Genomic DNA, 22,752 nt, shown 5'->3' with positions numbered 1-22,752 from the left:
TCGAGAGAGTAAAGACTTGCTTGTGAATCAAGAGCTTCACTTTTTGGCTTAACTCATTGTTTACTGTAACAGACCAGAGAACCAACCCCAGTACTGCAGATGAAGCCACAACCCGACTATCCCTTTATGTAACATTTGTAACTTTTGTTGTAAAAACCATCTCAGTATGTTCTACAGGATTTGCTTGTACTGTGTAGACAGTTCATGTTAACTTGAATGACCAATGTGAAAATCTTCTTTTGCACTTTGACAGCTCATCAGTACATGATGAGTTTATTTGTATGAAAGAGTTACGTGAAAATGAATGAAAAATTAAAGTATGAATTATGTTAAAATAATTTCTCGAAAGGTTATCTGCAGAAATTTTAATATTTTTTTTTGCAAAGCCATGTAATGGCAAAAACAAAACAAAAAATGTCTTGCAACGTCAACTTTTTGAAAAGGTAAAATCAGTAATTTTACGCCCCAACAATTACATGAAAACACTGGAACATCCTGGAGAGACGACAATGTTCTCCCATTTCTCTTCTTGAAGACGAGGCTGACTCTCTGTAGGAAGCAATTTACTCTTTAATCAGCAAGTTTAAAGAACAACAAAGAGTCAAATATTTCAGGAAATTTCACAAATTGGTTCCTTTGAACTCCATGTTTCACCAGCTGTTTAAAACTGAATTGAACAGTTCAGGAAACCGTCACGGATAAATGTATAACTGAGAAGCAACGTGTAAACTGTTATGAGTGTGTTGACACCGTGATGGAGAAGCTTTGATGTGGAACCTTAAAACAACTTTTAGTCCAAATATGAAAGTGGCCTATTTAAAGGAATGAAATAAACGACCCCGGCTTCCCCTGCAACAACTATGACAGGTTCAAATATGGTCATCTGGACTGTTGTGAAGACAGCAGAAAAGAGGTTGGGTTACTCAGTAGATCTAGTAAAAGGCCACAGCAAAAATCTTTTGATCATCTAAATGGAAAACAAATTTCCTGTAAAGACTGACTGTTTTTACAATCCATTTAAAACGCCACCAAGCTGGATATAGTGTTTCTTTTATTCATTCTGTTTACAGATTTCAGAGGTAAAACCACTTCAAAAACAGACTTGAATAAACCACCGACTGCGAAAGGTAATGGGTGGAAATAGATGGAACCCACTCAAGGATCAACGGAAGGTAAAGACCTCAAGGAATGAATAAAAAGATTAAAAAAAAAAAAAAGATTAAAAAAATAAAAAAAATAGAGAGAGAGGACTGCAAGTTTATAGCAGGAAAGCAGCCGTGTTGCAATGAGACGACTATTTAGTAAATAACAGTAAACACACAGATTTATGCAGCTGTGCTGGCCTGGATGACCCATGTTGGATTTGTGTGTTCCTATTAAACCGCAGGAGACCCAAGTAGTGACACAGCACCTGCGCTACAATGAGAGGAGGCGAGTGCAGGGGTGTGAAAGGAAACAAAAAAAAGGAGCAGAAATCTCCAGAAAGGCTGATTACGATACAAGCTGGCAGAGTTTAAGTAATAGTTTAGTTTATAACTTAAATGCTCAACTTCAAAAGAGAAACCATGCCATTAGCTGCGGGTCTGAAAAAACTTCCGTCTCGTAGTAAAAAAATAAAAAATTAATAACGCATTATGTTCTTGGACAAGATGGAAAGAAATCATCAAGTTTGACCTTATAAAAGTTGATCTAATAAAAAAAAAAAAAAAAAATAGATGCTTGCTTCAGATGTGAAGTGTAAAGTTAAAGCATGCTAACCTTTGGAAGCATCGGAGTTGCTCTCTTGCTCTTCTTCTCTGAAGGATCATCCAGCATGTCCGGCTCAAAGGTGTAGAGCTCAGCCAGCTCGTTCATCGTGAAGTGTCTCTCGATCTGCTGCTGATCCACAACTCGGTACGACAGAGACTGCTTGGTCACTTGCCGCTCATAAATCTTCTCCTCCATTGTGCCCTGGAAGAGGGGAATCAAAGCAGGGAGAACAAATATATGACAGTATTGGTGACAGCTGTGAAAATATCTATTTTGGCAAAACTGATGGAAGATTTACTGGACAACTAAAGAAAACAATGGTAATGTCAGAAATGGATTTCAAATAATTTCTTTATATATCATCATTAGGCAGTCAGACTTTCTTGTACTTATTATTTATTTATTTCTTTTTTAGAGTGGACCATATCAGAACATCATGTGATTAGAAACTACAAATGTATTTTCCTATAGTTGATTGTCTACTGTGTGCAAACTTTGCTGGAGGTAAATGACATTTTGTGGTAAGAATGCACAATAAGCATTTTATCAACAACTTCCTAGACCGTCATGAGTGTTTGAGTAATTAAGCAAAATGCTTTCAGGATCTCAATGACTAATTTATTTGGTGGTATACATTTTTTAAGAAGAGTTTGAGATGGTAATGTCAGGAACTACAAATAATTTGCTCTGATCAGAAAACAGTCTAAACAACAAAACCTTTTTATGAAGATCAGAGGTAATACTTTATTTTTGCATTTGTCACAATCCGCCGTTATAGCAGCATTTACCAATTTTATTGCATTTTGCATGCTTTCCTTCTATTGAGCAGTCCTTGGTAATGCATTAAAAAAGATTTAACTAAAGAAATGGACACAGTCTGAGAAAAACTTGCTGGAAACAAAGTTTCCTCTTTCTTGGTCTGCTCCATTCGTAGACACCACCAATTTGTCCTTTGGGTTCAGGAGTCTTTTTATGGCTGACTGACTCGTTAACCAGAAACAAGTGGCTAAAACGTTTAAAAGATCTTTCAATCAAGAGCACTTATGGCCAAATTTTATTTCACCCTTGCAATTTCTTCCCCTTAACACTGCACTGCTAACAAAGGACATAGAACAGTGTTTCTCAATTCCAGTCCTTGGACCCCGCTGCTCAGGGTATTTTATTTGTGTCCCTGTTTCAGAACACCTGATTCAAATGATGACCTCCTCTGCATGCCATCAAGTGGTGCAGAAGCCTGTTAATCACCCACTTACTCAAGTCAGGTGTGTGGCAGAAGGGAAACACCTAAAACATGCAGGGCAAGTGGTCCATGAGGTTCAGAAATGAGAAGCACTGACAGAAAAAAAAGACTTCAATAGGCGGTCAGATTTTCTTGGGATTATTGGCAACTTCAAAGAGTGTCTAAAACTGTCCTCATCTCCACCGTTTATCAATGAAGGCATCAATGAATGCCATGAATGTTTCTCTAATGCAGTATTTATGTTTCATATACACTGTGACACACAGTCAGTCATACATCTAGCTAATAAAGATCCAATGAATAGTTCTTATCGTCACTTTTAATGACATCACAACAATAATGCCCGATATTGTGATAAAACGAAGTCTATATCACCCGCCTAGTCGGAACAGTCAGGGAAAAAAGCTCACCTGCGCAAGAAACCTGTAGACGTAGACGGGTTTGACCTGGCCAAAGCGATACACCCTGAAGATACTCTGGATGTCGTACGAGGGATTCCAGGAGGCATCAAAAATGATGACCCGGTTGGCGGCCACCAGGTTGATGCCGAGAGAACCGGCTCGGGTGGATATAAGGAACAAACGCCCCCTGAGTGAGACAGAGAGATTATTACAGTAATGTGATATTTTGTGTTTTAGTGTTTATTAAAGATCAACAAAGCACCGCACCTTGTGTTACTGGTGTCATTAAAGTCCTCGGCCCACTTCTTCCTGGTGGGGGCGTTGGTGGAGCCATCGAGGCGGTAATAGTCGATGTTCCTGAACCATTTTCCTTCACCTTACCAAGCAAAACATATTATTAGAAACTACGCTTTTCTTTTGCAGGCATGCACAATTTAAAACTGACATCAACTTTGGCTTTTCCTTGTCCAAATAAATAAAAATCTTACAAATTATAAGAGCGCAGAGAGATGGCTGCGTTGGTTAAATGCAATGTTTTGTCTTGAAGATGGCCTGCTCCACCCACCAGCCTTAATAACCAACGTTTCGGCATGTTTTTAATTACGGCACTCTGATCTTTTCATTACAAAATTACAAACCCTTGAGCAAACATTTTTTCGCGGAATAAAAAAAAAAAAAAAGCCGAGCTCTAATCATTTTCAAAATGAAAGCAAAAACAGCTGCTGACGTTTAATTAGAAACATGACCTTAAAACAACAGCAGCAACATGCATGTGTGTGTGTGTGTGTGTGTGTGTGTGTATAAGGGCAAACCACAACCAGCAAAATACATGCTGGAAAGCTTCAGCATCCTCTTAAGTTTGCTTTATTTTTCTAAGTCTAATGCTCTACTTTAAACCAAAGTCAGTAGCAGTTTACTATCAGAAATATTATGTAATTTCAGCAGCTTTTAAATAGAACAGGTAGCCATAGACAAACATACGGTCAGTTATTAAAACGCAACAGAAACACGAGTGAAAGGTAACCTTTGTAAGGAGAAAGTTTTGCGTCCTCATCTGTTCTGCAGGAAAGTTCTAGAAAATCTTCTATCAGGTCCAGAGAGATGAGCGACTGACTGAACACCAACCTGACGACAAAAGCGGCCTCAATGTTAATTTAAAACATCCACAAACACTGGGATTCAATAAAACCATGCTTTTTATGTTCCACATAGCAGAAACATCCTTACACTTTATCTTCTACTTCCTCAGCCATGCGCAGGATCTCAAAGAGCAGCATCATCTTTCCTGAGTGCTCCAGGATTTCAGAGTCAGCTTCTGTCACAAACTCCTTGTACCAGTCGGCAGAGCAGGGACTCCCTGGCGTAGAGTTGGCTGCCCGGGCTGCTTGGGGTAGAAACACAGATTAAGGCTCAGTTCCATCTGTATACATCAGACGTCTTAAAAGAATTCGGACATCAAGTACTTCTTACTGAAGTTTATGTCTTTACTAGGAGGTGCAGGACATTCCCTGCAGATAAAATAATCCTGTATTCAACAACTGACAGCAGAACTATCTGGCGCAGAAGAGCATTCCCTAAAAAAACAACGCCGACTTGCATTTGTGAAATATATTCTGTCCTTTTTGAAGTGCGAGCGTAACATTTTGCAGCAATTAATCCCTCAATTCAACCACGCATTTGCTTGGAAACGACATGTTTGCTTCCTTTTTGGTGAGTGCCACCTGTGCTGCACGTGGAAAGTGTTATAAATGGGAATGTGGATGACTGGCCAAAACGACAAAATCCAGGTGTGGCTTAAGTATTTTAGATGGTAAACAAGACATTATCAAAAGCAGTCCAGAATCCTTCAAACAAAAACATAAAAAACACTCGGTGAATTACCCCTTTAGTTTAGTGCCGAATCACAAACTGCAAATCAGACATCAACATCTGTGTTATTAGACAGCTGCAGCAATCAACGGGTTTTTTTTTTCTTTATGAAGCTCTCGTCTCATCTGTCCCGAGTACTCAGCTCAGGACCACAAATAATTAAAAGAAGATGGTGGACATCTTTGTTACTAGTTTCAGACAAGGCCATGCTCTCTGTGCCTCAATAATCGCATTATTTCATTACACTCTGGGTCTAATCTCACAGCAAGGATGAACAAAAACAAACGTACGTTCTTCAACAGGCTCAGGTTGACTTCGACCTTCTCCGTTCCTGCCACGAGAGCTGCTGTTCCACTCCTTGATGACCTCCACCTCGTCACTGTCCGAGTCGTCAGAGCCCTTCTTCCTCCCTTTTCCCTGCTTCTTTTTCCTATTGGAAATGGAGAGCAGTGGAAGACGCAACAGTCAGGTTGAATTACTGATCCAAGATACGAGAAAGTTAAGGAAGATGAGAGAGGTCAAAACGGCTAACAAGAAAGAGGAAAAAAAAGTACATCTTTTCTTTCTCTGCGGTTCTAAAAGCACTCAAAACTAAATCAAGTGCTTAAAAAGACACTGGGATAATTTTTCTGCTGCCCAAAAAGATTTATGACAGGTCAGCTCACATTTGACTCAAGAAGAGTTGATGGTTGAGTTTTCTACAAACAGCAGCAAATCTAGTACAGAATGGCATGGGGGAAAGAAAAAAAAAAAAAAAAAAAGAATCAAATCAAATCTAGATATCAACCCAACTGAGATTTTACTCTGGGACCTGAAAAATGCTGTGCAGAAACAAAAGGCCACAACCGTCAATAAACAAAGAGGGACTGATAAAGTCATAGAGAAAACAGCTGGCGTACAGACAGTGATTGGGGGGGGGAGTGAATCCAACTTTACTTTTTCGCCTTCTCATCCTCTGAGGTCAGACTCATGGAGGATTCCTCAGTTTCTGAAGCGATGAATTCATCCATACTGTCTTCATCGAAGTAGCCCTGCACCAAAACAGGACTTGTGTCAAACTTTTATATGTGCTGGTGTTAAAGAACACAAGGGCAATTTGATCCGTCAGTAAAACACTTTCAACAGCTTCCCCACTGTCCACGTGTGATTTGTACCCAGTTTTTAATATAAAATTGAATGCTTTTCTTTCCCAGCCGTACCCTGTTTTCTTTACTGATGTAGTCCAGCTGAAGGCACCAGGGATGGGTCCAGATCCTGCTGAGCATCTGGAAATCCTGGAAGAGTTTGGTTCCCGCTCGGCCCCGGCCCCCTTCCAGAGCATTCCCCACACCTGCACGCAAGGGGGGAAAAGAAGAACAAAACAAAACAACAAAAAAAGCACAAGCAGGAAGATGAATGTGTGTTCACCTCACATGTAGCATGATCTCAATCTGCTCACAAGCAAACAAACCAAAATGATTCTTTTATTTCCAGCCTGAAACTATAAAATCCAATTTTTTGTTCTGATTTTTTTCCCCATTTCTTCTATGTCACAAGATGGCCTGCAGTGCCCCCAGGAAGCGAAAGGTTACAGTTTACAGCTGAAATTGGCCTGAAGACCCCACTGTGAAGGGTCCGCAGCCACAACATCAGCACTGTGGACATCTCAGCCTAACGAGCCAGGGCGCATACCACCAATCCCCCCCTGCATACCAAGCTCTCCTGTTCTTTGTTTTTGGTTTTGGTGTAAAACCTCTGGCCCCTACTTCAGCTAGATTTCTCTCCTTTTTATGCCTCCCCATCTCCCCCCTTCCTCTGGTCCCCCTCTCTCTCCCAGAGCTCTTCATTAGGGAGAAACGTGGGAAAGTGGGCTTAAAACCTGCCTGCGGCACAGTGCCAGCTGCCACTTCAACTCTAATACATATATATACACACACACACACACACACACGTCCTGGGCCACAATCTGACAGAGAAGTCCACTAAACTACTTAATGCATGACAAAAGAGAGAGCGTCCAGAAGGGCTTTGCATTCGTTTGAAATCCCTCTCTGTGGAACTGACATCAGGTAAAGAGAACTTTTATTGGAAACACGATACCCTGCTGCAAAAGATTAAAAAGATTCCCAAACATTCTCACCTGTGAAGTGCTCCAGGTAATGTCTGTAGAGTTTGCACTGGAGCGGGGTCATTCTGATCGACAGCACATACTCGTATTTGGGAGGCAGGAACTTGGTGAGCGCTGAGTAATCTTTTCTCTGAGCGGGAGAAGGAACAAAATGTTATTCTAAGAGGTGAAAAGGAGAAAGGTCGAGCAGAGGCCGAGTCCGTTGTTTGAGAGTTTCTTACCTGAACGCAGCCGGCCAGCATCTCGTAGAGGATGTGCGCCCTCTTCTTCATAATCCGGACGTCATGCAGCGTCGAGTCGGCACACTGGCCATTCTGAATGGGGTTAATGAAGCGGTTTCTGAACTCCTTGACCGACCCGAGCAAGTTTTCCTTGATAAAGTTCACCATGCAGTGGTCTGAAGAAGACACATTACACCTTAAATTAATTAAAATGCATTAGTATTGAGCAAGCACGAGGGGACAGAGGAGAAATTTATAGAAACGTCCGGTTCAGTTTGAGCCGCTGCAACAGACTTTAACTTTTAATCCTCATGCAAAATGCAGAGAAAAAGGTTTTTAAATCTCAATTTTGGTCTCAAAGAAACAAAAATGTCTCACATTCAATGAGGTTGTTTTGCAGAGGGGTTCCAGTCAGGACAATCCTCCTCCTCGTCCTGATGGAGTTCATTGCTTTGGAGACGGCGGAAGCCTCATTCTTCAAAATGTGGCCTTCATCGCAGACCACCAAGTCTGGACCTAAAATTAGGACAATTATACATCATCAGCTTCACACATGTTTAAAGAGACATCTTTTTAGGCTACAGTAAAACAGAAAATCCTCAAATTCTGACCCAGAACAAAGTTATTTATAGGCCACAAAACAAACTATGGACTTGGGCACAAAATCACTGTAAAATATGGAATCATGCAGAATTAAGAAATTTGTTAGAAAAAGACTTCTATACTTCACAAAGAAAATTCCTACATAACCTCTGCATGTGTCAAATTTAGGTAAAGATTCCTTAAAAAAATTTCAAGTGCTTTACTGTCAAAAACTAGAACAGATTATGGTCCATCAATTCTGATGGCACTTTTCATGTAATTTTAAATCAAATCAAAGGAATTTGCTTTGACCTTATTGTTAAATCCAATCAGGACCTTAGAGAACCTCAAATTTAGGTTACCTCACATCTCCATGCCAACCACCAACCTTCCAGCCATAATAAAGCCACAAGAGATACATTTTTTTAAATTATTGTTTACACAAATCGTACCTGGATCCACAAGCGTTTTCTGAAATATCTCTTTTAGCTTCTTGCTCTTGATGTTTCGTCCCTGCGTCAGATTTCTGTACATCTCATAACCTATGATCATAACGCCGCCCGACTCCTGCCACTGCTGGAGAGCATAGGCTCGCTCCTGAGGCCTCTTAACTGTGGCTAGCTCTGTTACCTGTGGGGCAGAAATACATAAATCATCAACTGTAAACATGTTTTTTGCCAGGCTGACAATAGGAGCAAAAAAATAAATAAACAGGAACATTTCTTACCTCGAGGCTCTCCTCATCCTTCAGTCCCACCTGCCATTTCTCAAACTCATTGAGCCAGTTAAGAACAGTGTTGAGGGGACAAACCACTAAAGCTGTGCTGAAGTCGAGCTTTTCACAAAGCAGCAGGGTGTGGAGGAATGTCACCACCTACAGGCCAAGACAGGAACAGTTAAAAACGGCCACATCGCACAGCTTAGGAGATTTTAAAAAAAAAGCACCTTATCAGAGGTATTCTGTCTTGTGTATTTGGAATATGTAGCAACGTGGTAAGAAAAATGCAACTCTGCGAATTACTTGGAGAAGTTTCTGTGCAGCAACTGGATCCAGTGTGACATTAACAACAAAGTCTCTAGCAATCTCATGCAGTGAAGATCGCATTTAATGTTGGAGAAACAAATTAAGACAAATGTAGCTTTCTTTATGTTAAACATCTTAAAGATACAAATTTGAATGTCCTGTAAATGTAGCTTTTAACATCAGTGCAGCTTCAGTAAAATCCAGACAAATGAATCCATTTCTTACTTGTAGAGTTTTTCCTAGACCCATGCAATGAGCCAGGATGCAGCCAGAGCCTGCAGACTTCTGAATCTTTTTCACAGACTCGCAGCAACAGTCCCAGATAAACTGAACACCTGAAAACAAGCACAAAACACTGAGTGGGAATCGTTTCAAACTGGCCTGAAATTCCAATTTTTATCCCAACGGCATTCACTCACCGTCCACCTGATGAGGCTTGAGCTTTGTGACGAGGCTCTTGTGCACCTGGACCAGCGGCTCCTTGGTTTCTTCGTCTTCATCCAGGACCAGCTTGGTGGTGATGGGGCAGGCCACCTGGGAGGCTTCTTCTACTACAACCACCTGCAGGCGGATTACAGGAAGATAAAAATCTAATAATTAGAAAAAGAAAGGTTTTCTAAGCCATTTTGAAAGGCTAATTAAACCATTCTGAGAAACTGATGGGACATGACTGGATTTTTTCCAGGACAGGTTCTGTGATGCTATCACTAACGGCTCTCCTACCTGCAGAAGAAAAAAAAATATATAGGACTCAATGAGCTGATCAGGCAGACTGATACAGCTAGGAACATTAGCTTAGTTCCAGTGTTGAGCTAAAACTGATGACAATTAGCTAACAGCACCAAATATAACTTCCTCTTGTGAAAGTGAGAATGGTGCTTTTAAAACATTTTTCTATTAAAAGGTAAAGCACAGAGGCCAGTAGTTCCTGGATGATATTAACCATGTTCCAAGTTGAAAAAAACTGCAACGTTTATGTACCAGTTGTACCCACAGATTGGGTTAATTTCTATTAATAAAAGTAGTCCATAGCGACCTGTCCTACTGAATTTTACCCAGAGAGACAGTCTCACAAACACCTTTTTTCATATTAGATTTTTTTGGTCATAGTGGTGAGAAACCATCGTATTCACCTCCTGAAATTTTCCCCAATTGTAAATTGTTCCTTCAAGCAAGTTGTGCAAATTGATGAAAATGATTAAAAGATAAAAATGAAAAAAAAATCTAGTTCTTACTCCGGTAGCATTTCAAAGCTGTCTTGACAGTCCAGTCGTACTTTCAGGAGTTGTATTTAGTGAGATTCTACTTGTAAATTTTGAACCACTCGGCTCTCCCACTGCTGCCACCTTGTGGTAGCAGTATTACATTCTATTTACAACAATCTTTTTCCAATAATTGATGCCCACAAGAAACAGATTGTTGACCTGTTAAAGTTTGAGCTTTTCTCATTAAGATTACAGCACTAATTTTATTCTGTGAAACATTTAGTTTGTAAAAATCCTAGTAAATCAGAGTTTCAGTTTTCCATTTCCCATTGGACCCAGTTTAAAAACCTTGAGGTAAAACAGGGGTGCCCAAAGTCGGTCCTCGAGGGCTGACTTTGGGCACCCCTGTTTATTTATTTATTTTTTGCATGAGCATGAAATTACACAAACATGAGAAAAATTCAACATAAAAATATTAAAAGCCTTTTTTTTACTTTTTGAAAAATAAATTTAAAAACTTAAATATTTTTCCATATTAATTTCTATGCTTCCCCCAGAGTTTTGAGTTTAGTTGTAATATTCAAAGACAATACACCTCATATTACCATTACAGGTTTTTGACCATGTTATCTTGCTATGGTAAATGTCACAGCACACACCTTATTTGTAAGGTGTGTTTTCCCCAAAACAGCAGGAATGTGCATGCTTACCTCTCTGAGTTTCTCCCTGAGCGCCTCCCTCTCAGCGATACGTTTCCTCCTCTCCTCTTCCTCCTTCAGAGCATCTCTCGTCTCCGTCCTCAAGTTGTCGTCCTTGAGGATTTTGCGGATCTTTTTCCGGCCTTTGCGCCCCTCTCCATCTTGATCCTCATCATCTTCCTCTCCGCTCTGTGAAAAAGGACATCAAGTTCAGCTCTTTGATCTTTAGCCCTGAGGTGCAAAGAGCTAGTCCTTATTATCAGTGAGGGAGCAATCCCCCAAGATCCATTTATGGGTCCAATAACTCTCAAAACACACTGCAGGGTAAGTTTAAATAACGTTTAGAAGCTCTGCATGACTTGACTAGTAAACTTTGGTCGAGTTTGCCTCCACCACAAAGTAATCCTTCCAGAAATGAGAAATTTTATAAGGCTGCATTTAAAATACCTTCTCATTATTGCTTGAGGAGTCGTCCTGAACTTTGATTCTACGTCGCTTCTTTTTCTGCTGCTTGTAGCTCCTCTGATTCTCATCTTCTTTCTTCTTTGCTGATCTACAGAAATAAAAAGAGGAACCATGTTTTGTTTTTTTTTCCTTTAATGTAAGAAAACGGGTCTGATCAACAGAAAGTAAATTGCTTGAACAAGATCCCACTTTCTCACCTGGTCTTTCGACGCTTGCTGTCCACCTCTGAGTCACTGACCTCCTCGCTCATCCCCGAGGCAGAACCAGACGCTGACTTCTCAAAGTCTGAGTCTTCAGAGTCGTCGCTGCCAACTGATTTATAGCAACGCAACAAAGTCACTTACTGGTTTCTCAGTTGGAGAGTCCCGTTAATAAAAGCCAGAATCTACCTTTACGTGAAGACTTTTTCTTGCTGCCCTTGCTCTTCTTCTCCTTGCTCGAGTCTCCAGATTCACCCTCACTCAAGGACAGCTTATGACGGAGCAATTTGTGCCGACCGCCGCGCTTCTTCACATCAACGTCAGACTCGGAGTCTTCTGTAAATTCATCATCTTTCAGGACAGAAACAAAGATCGTTAAAGGATAGGAGGCAGTTGGTCTTGAATATTTCTGCACTAGCATATTTCAGTTTGTACTCTACCTTGCTCCTCTTCGTCATCCTCTTTTTCTTTTTTAGCTTTCTTGGAGGTTTTCTTTTTCGTGTCTTCCTCTTCATTGTCAGAGGAGCTTTCTGCTCCTGAAGAGTAACTGGACTTTATTTGCGCAAGAAGCATTTTCTTTGCAATCCTTTGAGAAAAAGAGAAACAAAAGCCCCATTAAGATGTCATGCATTTTAACAAGCAAAAACAAGCACAAAGTGTTGCTTTTAGACCCACAAACTATCAAAGTCTAAAGTAGAAACATAGTTAATCGGTTGGTTTAAAGTAAGTTAGAACTACTAAGTACACTTTTAATGAGCAAACATTTCCCTAATTGAAGAGATCACTTGTAGACAAATTAGTCTACAAGTGATCAGACCAAAGGTTTGGACACAACTGTGTGTCCAAACCTTTGGTCTGTACTGTAGGTGTCATTCCACTTGGTTATTTGTGGGGGAAAAAAGAGAAAAAAAAAAAACAAAAAAACACCTTTACTTACTGAAATATTAATATTACAAAATTCTGCAGCAGAGAAACTGTTTGGGTCCAAGCAGTTAAAGCTGCCTAACTGAAGGAGTCCGGGGAAATAAAAACAACTTTATTCTTCAGCATTTGAATGTTTAAAGTTAAATAAAGCAATAAGCCATCTGAACCAGGAGCACCCAACTAAAAGGTTTAACATTTCTACTTAACCTGCAGCTTCAATTAGAACCAGCACTGCCTCACTGTTTTCATTCCTCTGATTTTGTCACAGTACATCTAGAAACTTCAAACCATTTTATTTGTATTTTATGCAACAGACTGACACAAACTGGTGCATAATTATGAAATGGAAAGAAAAATGATAAATGACTTTCAACAAAGGCAGCAACATCTACATGGTTTGAACATTTGGGGTATCTTAAGTGTGTAGAAAAAGACATACCCCAATACTTTGATACCCATAAATAAAACCCATTCCAACTAATTCCTTCCCAAATTACGTAATAGAGGTCACCTGAGGTCACCTAGAGTAAATAGAGGTCACCTGCGTGTAATTATTACATATCTTCAATGCATTTCCCCAGTACCTGTTTTCGGGGTCGTCGTCGTCGTCTTCAAAAACTTGAGAATCACCTTTAGTGTCTACCTCGTCTCCTAGCAACGAAACAAAAAACACCATTACTTCCCAATGAAGCCAACAACACTTTTACTATGAAGTTCTATAAGAGTAAAATGTACTTCAGCTCACTGCCATGAAATTTTGTAATTACATGAAATTGTGTGGGGGGAAAAACTAAAATCATGGCATTTCTGTAAAAAATGAAAAGTTTTAGTGCAAACCGGAGAGGCTCTATGAGACTGAAAGAAACTGTGGAAACTGAAAGCAGCGATAAGGAAAGGCTTCGTCTTTGCATAAAAGTAGAAACCAGATGTAAACATTTCTACACTGAACAACTTTACCTGAGGACTGATTCAAGACTCCACTGCCTCCAAGTACATTATCCTCCACAATGGGCTTGATCTTTTGCTGGTCACTATCCTCTCCGGAGTCGCCTCCAGTCTCCTCTTCTTCCTCTTCTTCCTCGGATGAAGACTGTAGCTTGGAGGCAGCTTTTGGGCTCTTTCCCTTCCGCTTCTTTTCATAAGATCGCTTCTGCTTCTTGTCAGACAAGTCTTTTTCATTGCCCTTGGAGTTCTCCTGTTTCTTGACGCGGCTAGACCTCCTTCTAGCTGTGACTGCTTTGCTCTTACTCTCCACATCTGAGTCGGAGTCTGAGTTGTCCGAGCCGGCTTGTTTCTTCTTCTTGGATGTCCTCTTGTTTTTACTCTCTCCATCTGAATCCGAGTCCGAGTTGTCCGAACTGGCTTGCTTCTTCTTCTTCTTCTTGGATGTCCTGTTGTTTTTACTCTCTCCATCTGAATCAGAGTACGAGTTGTCCGAACTGGCTTGCTTCTTCTTCTTCTTCTTGGATGTCCTGTTGTTTTTACTCTCTCCATCTGAATCAGAGTACGAGTTGTCCGAACCGGCTTGCTTCTTTTTCTTGGACGTCTTCTTGTCTTTACTCTCTGCATCTGAACTTGAGCTTTCGGACTTGCGTTTGCGTTTGGTTAGCTTCTCTGTGTCCTTTGAGGACATGTCTGATTTGAAGAGATGCTTTTTCGCCGTTGTGCTTTCCTGTTCCTCGTCTGTGCTGCTGTTGCCTGTTGCAGCTTTCTCCAGTAGAGCAGGAGGAACTTCGTCTGAGTCAGAGTCCTCTGATGTTTTCTCTGAACTTTTGGTCTCGTTTTTAGTGTTACTGGATTTCTTTGATGGCTTGGCCTTGGCGTCGCCATCAGATTCTGACTCAGAGGAGTCCTTCTTGCTTTTATTTTCTCCTTGCTTCCTTAAAGGAGTGGTCTTCACCCTACTGGAGCGGCGGGTTGGTGGTGGGCTGTCGGCTTCTTCTGCTCGACTAGAATCAGAGTCTTTCTTATCATCATCTTTGTCCTTACTCTTGCTCGGTTCTTCTGCATCCTTTTCTTTGTCCTTTGACCTAGAACTGCTCCTTTTGATAACTGGTACAGGAGTCAGTTTGACTATCAGGTTCTTAACTCTGGGTTGGGGGCATTGGGTTTCTGGAGGATGTTCATTTGACTTCGTATCCACCTCTTTCACTGAACTGGTATTGGACTGTGAGAGCATGGAGGAATCAGCGAGGCTCTCCACCATCTGGAAAAGCTCCTCAGGGACTGAAGGAGGAACAGACATAATGTCGTGATCTAGGGATGTTTCAGCAGTCGACACTGGCTCACTGTCAAAGACCTCGCTTTTAATTATCTTTTTGGGGATGTTTGTTTCTGTTTGGTGGTCTTCCATTTCAGGCTTATTGGACACTTCGTCTTTTGACTTCATGACCTGCTGGTTATCCAACTCTTTCACCCCTTCGTCCATCGATTCTGCTTCATCAACTGGATCTGTTTCAATAGACGGCTTTTTGAGCGACTCTTTTGTTGAAACCTCTATTTCATTAGGCAGCTCTTCAACCGTCTCCCCCGTTTCAGCTTTACAAACTAAATCTGCTATATTATCCTGGTCCTTTGACACCTTTTTGGTTTTGTCAGATTTACAAATTAAATCATTCTCATCAGGTGACTGCTTAGTCTCCTTCATTTCTTCTGTGTCACAAATTGGCTTGACTTCATTATACTGCTCTCTGTCCTCACCAGGAAGTGAATCTGCAGAACAATCCATCTCATTGTTTTCTGCAGGTTCCACAACATTGCCAGTCTTTCTCGCATGTTGCCCTTCAGTACCATTCTGCAGCTCCATGTTTCTGAACTCGGGCTTCAAAGCCTCCTCCAAGGCATTGTGGGCTTTCCTCAGATCTGAGAGCACAGCCTTGAAGGCTTTCAAATGTCGATACCTGATGGTAGTGTCTGCCTGGTCGTCGGTCGCCTGCTGGATGAACTGAATGAAAGTGTTATTTAACCCGGTTGTAGTTTCAACAAGCTTCTTTGTCTTCTTGATTAGATCTTTGGGTATCTGCAAATTTTTATAGGAGAAAGTCATGGTCCCCAAGCCTTCACTGTGTTCTTTTCCATTTGCAATTGCTTTCTGTTCCTTGGAGGATTTCTTCTTCTCTTTCTTTTTCTCTTCACGCTCCTCAGCTTTATCAGTTTTTCGTTGCTTCATTTCCACTTCTTCTTTCCTCTGCATGATGCTGTGGCAGTTAGAGACCAGATCCTGGAGGGGCTCGGACCGGCACACGTAGCAGTGCCACTTGGAGTTCTCATCCGTGATGCTGGACAGTTCCTTCCTGCCCAGGTTGCGCAGAATGCACTTTTTGCAGAAAGCGTTGTTGCAGTAGTCACAGCAGATTAGCTTCCCACCCTCAGCACACCATCTGAGGACAAAGTTTAAACAACATTTCAAGGTAAATTTTAAACTGTGGTAAACTTTTCTACATGTTGCTTTTAAAACATTTTTGAAAGATCTAAATACACTAAACCTGACATCAATCGCATGACAACCAGTACAGGGAAGAGAATTGACCATGACTTCAACCCCTCATTACAGAAATGTATATTTCTAAAACTTCTCACTGTAGTATTGTGCAAAAGTTCTTATACCTCTTAAACTGGGTGACATTTCCTCGCCTTGCCACTAAAACTTCAATGCATTTTATTGGGTTATGAGACAAGCCAACACAAGCAATGTATAATAGTAAAGTTGATGAAAAGTTAATTTTTTTTTACAAGGAACAATCTGAAAGACTTGGCACACATTTATATTCAGTCTACTTTATTCTGATACTCCCAAAATAAAATTTCAACATTTAAAAACCATCCAATTAATTCACCTCTGAGCAATCCAACATAGCAACACTAAAATTTTAAACTTTAATTAAGATAAATATTCATTGCCAATTTCAATACTATTTTTAAGGAATGGGGTTCTTTCTAATGAAAAGAAAAATATTTTTAAAATACAGTATGAAATTATTTTGATCATCTTCATTTGAGCATTACTAGGAGGCAAGTACATAACTTAAAACTTAATGGCATTAATATTTATATACCTTTCTAGAGTTAAATTAACTGAGCAATAATGTTTCTGTTATTACATATGTCAGCGCCACTTGACTACAAATGGCACTCACCTCCTCTCCTACTTGATCTAGGTTTGATTCAGAAGAAGCCAGACTCATAAAGGACTATTCCATTCTAAAACAATTTTTTACACTCAGACAAGGATTTGGCTCATGCAAATATGTTCAGCATCAGTTTTGTTCAATATTTTTGTTTCTGGTCATCTTGAATCCCATTAGATTGCTACAATTGTTACATTACTAGCCAAGGCTTGTGTATTGATCATTTCTTCACTATCCAGTAGCTGATGGAGCTCTAGGTAGATGCAAATTTTTCTGCGTTAATTTGCACACTACCTTATACTATCCAGGAGGCCTAATACTTCACTGCTGCAGATACAGATCTTTTCTCAAACAGAGTCGTTTCCAGTGCTACCAACACTAGCATCTATACAGTGCGTCTCGCAGGCAAAACAGGTTTGCTAAAAAGCTGCAGAAATATGAAGACAAAAGAACAATCGACAGGTCAGGGAGAAAGTGGTGGAAATGTTTAAAGCAGAAAACTTTGTCGTATTTTACTTCCACTTCACAAGTAGGCACTACTTTATGTTGGTCTATCAAATTAAACTCACAATTAAATACACTGAAGTTTGTGGTTGAAATTAAAAGGTCAAGGGGTGTAAATACTTTCGCAAGGCATTGTAACGCATCTGTTTAATTCTGTGTAAGAGGAATTTTAGAAAGTATATTTAATTGTTTGTACAACCTGAAAAAAAGTATTTACTTTGCCTCTTGCAGCTGTAGTTAGATTTATATAAAGGTTATTGTATTTTTACTCTGCTGGAATTTAGGGAGTTTAGAAATAGGGAAAAAGCTCCCGTCTATTTTCAAGGTTTCGAAGGTCGGCTAATAGTTACACTGCAGCTGATCTGAGCCAGAAATGTTGGTTATCAAAATCCTTTTAAGAAGCCTTAAGTATTAGAAAGTAGTTACTGTCTAGTTAGAACAGAATGGACTGAACAAACACAGAGCTGGTCACATAATTCTTGCATTCACCAATCTCTGCTTGGTAACTAAGAGTGATAGTTAATTAGGTGAAAGTCCTTTTTATTTATTTATTTTTTCTGTTAACATTCCGATATATTTTTTACTTCAGCATGTCACAAAAGTGTTCTTCCGATTGTCTTCACCTGCATTGCTCATCCATCCCATCAGAATCCCGGCCGATGTCATCGCTTGTGTAGTACTTGAAACATGACTACAGAAATAGAAATTACTATAATCAGCAATGCGTAAACAGTACAAATATTTAAGAAGGCCATTGAGATAAAGTTAAATTTGAATACCTTGCAAATGAGTACTTTGAGCATAGGATGCTCGTACACAGAGTTACGCTGAAACTGGTTTACTTGTTTTCCGCAGGCTGTGCAGTTGACCTTCTTCTCCAGAGTATCATCTGTGACCAACAAATTAAGTGGTTACTTATTTTCAAATATCAATGTATCAGACTTATGCTCAAACATTTGAACAAAAGCAGAAGATCACCTGTTTTTTTCTGTTTGAAATCCACTCTGAGCTTCATGGCACCTTTGCTTTCATTCCCAATCGGTTTCATCACTAACGTGCCTGAGAAAATAAAACGGCAGAAACACAGAGATCCCACTTCATTCCAGCTACAGCGGAACTTACAATGAGTCTAACTCACACTGCACAACTCTTACCTTTAGATCCGCTACCTGTGTTACTGTCAGAAGTGGCACCTTCGTTTTCGCTACTAGTCAAGGCGTCAGATTCTTTCTGTTCTGTGTGCTTTGTTACATTGGTGGGCTTCCTATATTGTGTGTAGACATGCATCTTTAGTACTTTAAGCAGTATCTGCACCATAAAAATACAACAGCAAAATAAAAGCCATATTCATAAATTAAAAGTGAGTTTCTAACCTCCTGCTTCGAGAAGAAGACTGTTTCATGCTTTCTGATGAGCTCCCAGGCTGCGCAGAAACCATAAATTTATTTTAAGTTTATAAACAATGAAAAATATGTTTACAACAAGGGTTAAAACTTACAAATGGCACACTCACCTCCTCTCCTTTCTGTTCCATTTGATCTAGGTTTGATTCAGAAGAAGCCAGACTCATTTTACCTGGAGAGACATCAGACTTTTTTTTTTCTGTGTGTGCAGTGATGACACATAATGCTGTCAAGTCACCAAAAAAAATGTAGCTATTTTATATTCTTCATCAGATGCAACAAATCTAAACTTTGCAGCACACTCTTCCCTTTAATGACAAAATGAAGGAAAACTGGATAAAAGTTGGATAACTTCAGAATTGGTAGGTCTGGCTTTTAAGAAAACTGAAATCAGTATCGATTAGGAATGGCCTGATCAGTGACTCCCTTGTTTTGTTTTGGGTTATTTTTGCTTGTTTTACACATTCCCTAGTCTGGTAAAAAAAAAAAACTATCCCCTTGAGCAACAGGCTTTGAATTGGGAGATGAGAATAGAGCAGAATTGTGTAAAAAGGCAATGGCAAGATTACACTTTCCCAAATGTAGCAAAGAAACATCCATTTCCAACATGAAATCAGCAGTAAGCAAAGAGACTTGTTTTATGTGACCAATTAAAGTTATTTAAAGACCAAGTAAATGAATAAAAAAAATGACAACGAACTCACCACCTACGTGTCAAATCTTATAAAAACTAAACATCAAAGCTGTTTTTCCCCAAAGTTTGACTATAATCAAAAAGATTTTATATTCTATATATAGGTCAAGTTTCTATCCAGTGTCTTACAGTAGGAAGTACTTGAGACGGAGAAGCATCACATTTTGTTTACCATCGACCTACTTTGCATGCCATTAAATGAGTGCAACTCTCGCTCAGTATAGAGATCAAAAATTAAATTGTTATGATTAAAATTTAAGTTCAGGCCCGGTTTTCTGTTCTTCCGTCGTTTGCAGCTTATTTATGTCCAACTAAAACATGTCCCAGTTTTGACAGCCCACAAACCCATGACCATCGTGACGTCGAGTCAATTTGCGTGTTTAGCACTCGGTTAAGACTGAAAACAGAATTTCCTTGGCTCATTTGAGATTGGCCCTATTGCATTGGTGGTTCTGCATGCAAGGTCCTCTGCATGGACATGCATTCAGGCCTTCATTTCCTTTACGTGGACATAACATGGTACGAACCCGCGCCCTGCAGCCTGGAACTAGTGTAGCATCCATACTTATTAGCTATGCTGCATTAAGCTATCGACATTGCAACAAAAATCCAGACATTTCATTAATAATTTATGTTAAAACGTTTTTTGTTGTATTGAGCTACATTTCGGGTGTATGCATGCAAGCATTCAACCCTCTATCTCTGTGGACTTCAATGTTGCCGGCTGCGCAGCTAACGGTTAGCACACAGTTAGCCTAGCGTGCTAACTAGCATCAAGGCTGCCATGGCCCGGCTTGCTGCTAACGAAGCCAACACACTAATCAATGCAAAGATGGCTCGTCTAAAACAAACAGTATAAACAACCTCCATACCTGCTTTCAGCAGTCGTCATTTCCTGACGTACGGCAGCGAGGTATTGTTTTACTTCAGCAAACCCCGCTCAACCCAATGTACTAAATTTCGATGGTGGTGAAGCTAAAATTTAGGGCTAAAAGCCGAAATAACTCCGCTGAGAAGAAACAAAGCAAGGGACCATCTTGCCGGATGACTGTGGACGCAGTAAAATGGCGCATCCAGTCTGTACCGCGCGAGTATTCCTATTGGCTGGCAGCGTCAGGGGCTCTGAGGATGTGATTGGCTGAGCCCAAAGGAAGCAAAAGCTTCCACTGAAAGTAGAGCAAAGATGATAGTGTTGTTTGGATAAGGAAAGTCAATTTGTCACACAATAAACTCTGACAATAGACTAGTGATTCAAGCCGGGTTTCGCAGTAGTCCTCTTCTTAGTCATTCAGACATAACGGGATTCCTTCATGGACATATCATGCCCAGTCTTTGTCTATTTTTCCATATTGTTTTTATACTTAAACCCAGTGATCTGAGAGCCTGAAAGTGCTGGAAGTCCCATTCAATCTGAGAAACCCATTGATAAGACACCAGCTAAACTATCATTAGTAAATCATGTATTTTCACCTTGCTGATGAAGAACTGAAAAATGACACTTTTCCTGAAGGTCATGTTTTATGCAGACATAAGCCACATTAAATCGAATCAATACTGTAAAAAAAAAAAAACCTAGGGTAATTAATTGTGTGTAACTTTTAATCAGTGGCAACATACCATATCTTATCCACACACTCACTTTACATTGCAATGCTTTTTACTACTAATCAGCTACAGAAATAGATATATTCGCAAAATAAATATATCTTCATAGGTGAAATTCTATTCAATTTTGTTATATTACTGATGATTCATAGGCTCATTGAATCCTTCACACACCTGTCAAAATATTCAGTTTCTGGGATGTAACACGATAAACATTTCAAAGCATACAATGTGGCATTTATCATGTGCAATTCTACACAAATTTACTAGATTGAAAAAAAAAGAAAAAGTGAAATACCTTTGTAGCATGACACACACACACATTCTCTATGCTTTGTTAATGCAGTTTTCGATTCAACTTCAGATTCAAGTCTTCTAGATAGGAGTCTTTCAACATCTCAACCTCTTTTCCTATTCACAACTTTCGTCAGTGAAAATTTGTGACCCTCCCTCGGTTTTTCTGTTGAATGTGGCTGGCCAGAAACGTCATTGAGCCCCTTTTCAATGTGTTTTTGAAGCAGGGACTCAAAGACATGCTGAAAATTAGATGTTTTTTCACCTTCACATTTCAAGCTTATTCCCAAAGGTTTAGGTCAAAACTGTTTTGACCTAAACAGTTTTGACTGTTTAGGTCAAAACTGTTTAGGTCAAACAGTTTTGACCTAAACAGAAGAAAAATAACCCCAAATCAATCTGTCCCCACATATGGGAATGGTCTTTTTGAGGATGTTCAGAGTTGTTTCTATGCCAAACTCAAAGTTTGGAGATGGTGCCCAGAAGTTGAGCTTGTTTCCCTCTAAACATAAAACATCCTACATGCATGCTCACAAGCTTTTGATCCTGTCTGCTAAATTTTATGAAACGGGTTACTGCAGCTTTTTTATTTTTAACATGTTTTTTTTTTTTGTCAAGTTGTCAGGTGTCAAGTTAAAGGTGGAAAACGTTTGGAAATATATTAATCATGGTCTATTTTTTTGATGGTATGTAATCAGAGGCATGTCCACTCATTCAGCATGACTGGGACTTTCCCATTTTATCTTGTTACTTTTTTATTCGTGCCAACTAAACCGTGGTGGTGTTAGGTGACCCTGAGTGACAGAAAGACTACTGATAAAGCTGACATTTCAGACAAGAAAAGAAGGTCACTAGAGGACATTGCTTTAAAAAAAGGAGCTTTTTTTTCACTTAGTGATGTATTCAAACATATTAATGTAAACTTGATAACCACAAGAAGGAATGTCAATGAACATCCACTCAAGTATTTTGTAAAGTTCCCCAGGAGTGAACTGGGGTTGAGGTCAGCACATCAAGAGCCACAGCGTACAGACAATCCTACAAAAAGGCTGAAAATGTTACATTCCTTTTGTCAAGCTACTCCTACAACAGAGACAATGCTAGCAGTGCTTTACCTGAGTTGCTGTCCAAGACAAGAGGGGGGAAAATGATGGCATTCATCCAAGGAAGAAGGACTTTGAGGTATCTGAAATTCTGAGGAATTTGTCACTTCTGGATATCCAAATCTTTCATTATGATGAAAGAAAATTTCAGTTATGGAAATGTACAACAAAAGTTGAACCACAGACTACACTACCCCCAAGTTTATTCATGTCTTAAAAAGGGAAGGAAGTGAACACCTGTTCAGGCCCCTGGCCCCCAGAGGCTGTGCAGCCTCTTTTTGTTATTGCAGATTCAGGCGTGGTAGCACACTCTACACTGGCTGCTGGAGGCTGAAGA

The 22,752-nt window shown here is 39.9% G+C and overlaps 1 protein-coding gene across 3 annotated transcripts in view; it reads right to left on the bottom strand.

The window, feature by feature from the left end:
- atrx (ATRX chromatin remodeler) overlaps positions 1-22,752 on the bottom strand; it is a 36,726-nt gene extending 13,974 nt beyond the window's left edge. Inside the window, exons 1-30 of one of the 3 annotated variants that reach the window (XM_044127706.1) lie at positions 22,428-22,710; positions 18,830-18,891; positions 18,690-18,739; positions 18,471-18,580; positions 18,295-18,375; positions 18,096-18,205; positions 17,940-18,007; positions 14,180-16,065; positions 13,643-14,098; positions 13,270-13,336; positions 12,202-12,347; positions 11,951-12,112; positions 11,759-11,873; positions 11,544-11,649; positions 11,109-11,285; positions 9,613-9,754; positions 9,419-9,528; positions 8,897-9,043; positions 8,622-8,799; positions 7,966-8,103; positions 7,588-7,763; positions 7,379-7,496; positions 6,459-6,589; positions 6,196-6,290; positions 5,550-5,689; positions 4,618-4,771; positions 4,415-4,515; positions 3,658-3,766; positions 3,400-3,577; positions 1,759-1,950 (exon numbers count right to left, since the gene is read on the bottom strand). In XM_044127706.1, coding sequence (XP_043983641.1) covers positions 1,759-1,950; positions 3,400-3,577; positions 3,658-3,766; positions 4,415-4,515; positions 4,618-4,771; positions 5,550-5,689; positions 6,196-6,290; positions 6,459-6,589; positions 7,379-7,496; positions 7,588-7,763; positions 7,966-8,103; positions 8,622-8,799; positions 8,897-9,043; positions 9,419-9,528; positions 9,613-9,754; positions 11,109-11,285; positions 11,544-11,649; positions 11,759-11,873; positions 11,951-12,112; positions 12,202-12,347; positions 13,270-13,336; positions 13,643-14,098; positions 14,180-16,065; positions 17,940-18,007; positions 18,096-18,205; positions 18,295-18,375; positions 18,471-18,580; positions 18,690-18,739; positions 18,830-18,891; positions 22,428-22,473 — 5,751 coding nt within the window. In that variant the 5' untranslated portion in view covers positions 22,474-22,710. Of the gene's footprint in view, positions 1-1,758; positions 1,951-3,399; positions 3,578-3,657; positions 3,767-4,414; positions 4,516-4,617; positions 4,772-5,549; positions 5,690-6,195; positions 6,291-6,458; positions 6,590-7,378; positions 7,497-7,587; positions 7,764-7,965; positions 8,104-8,621; positions 8,800-8,896; positions 9,044-9,418; positions 9,529-9,612; positions 9,755-11,108; positions 11,286-11,543; positions 11,650-11,758; positions 11,874-11,950; positions 12,113-12,201; positions 12,348-13,269; positions 13,337-13,642; positions 16,066-17,939; positions 18,008-18,095; positions 18,206-18,294; positions 18,376-18,470; positions 18,581-18,689; positions 18,740-18,829; positions 18,892-20,285; positions 20,482-22,427 lie in introns of those variants that run through there. The other 2 variants (XM_044127704.1, XM_044127705.1) reach the window with 2 other exon arrangements.

Source organism: Gambusia affinis, linkage group LG09 (genome assembly GCF_019740435.1).
Source record: "Gambusia affinis linkage group LG09, SWU_Gaff_1.0, whole genome shotgun sequence".
NCBI classification, from domain to species: Eukaryota; Metazoa; Chordata; class Actinopteri; order Cyprinodontiformes; family Poeciliidae; genus Gambusia; species Gambusia affinis.
The sequence above is the reverse complement of the archived record's forward strand: the minus strand, read 5'-3'. Positions and strand labels throughout refer to the sequence as shown.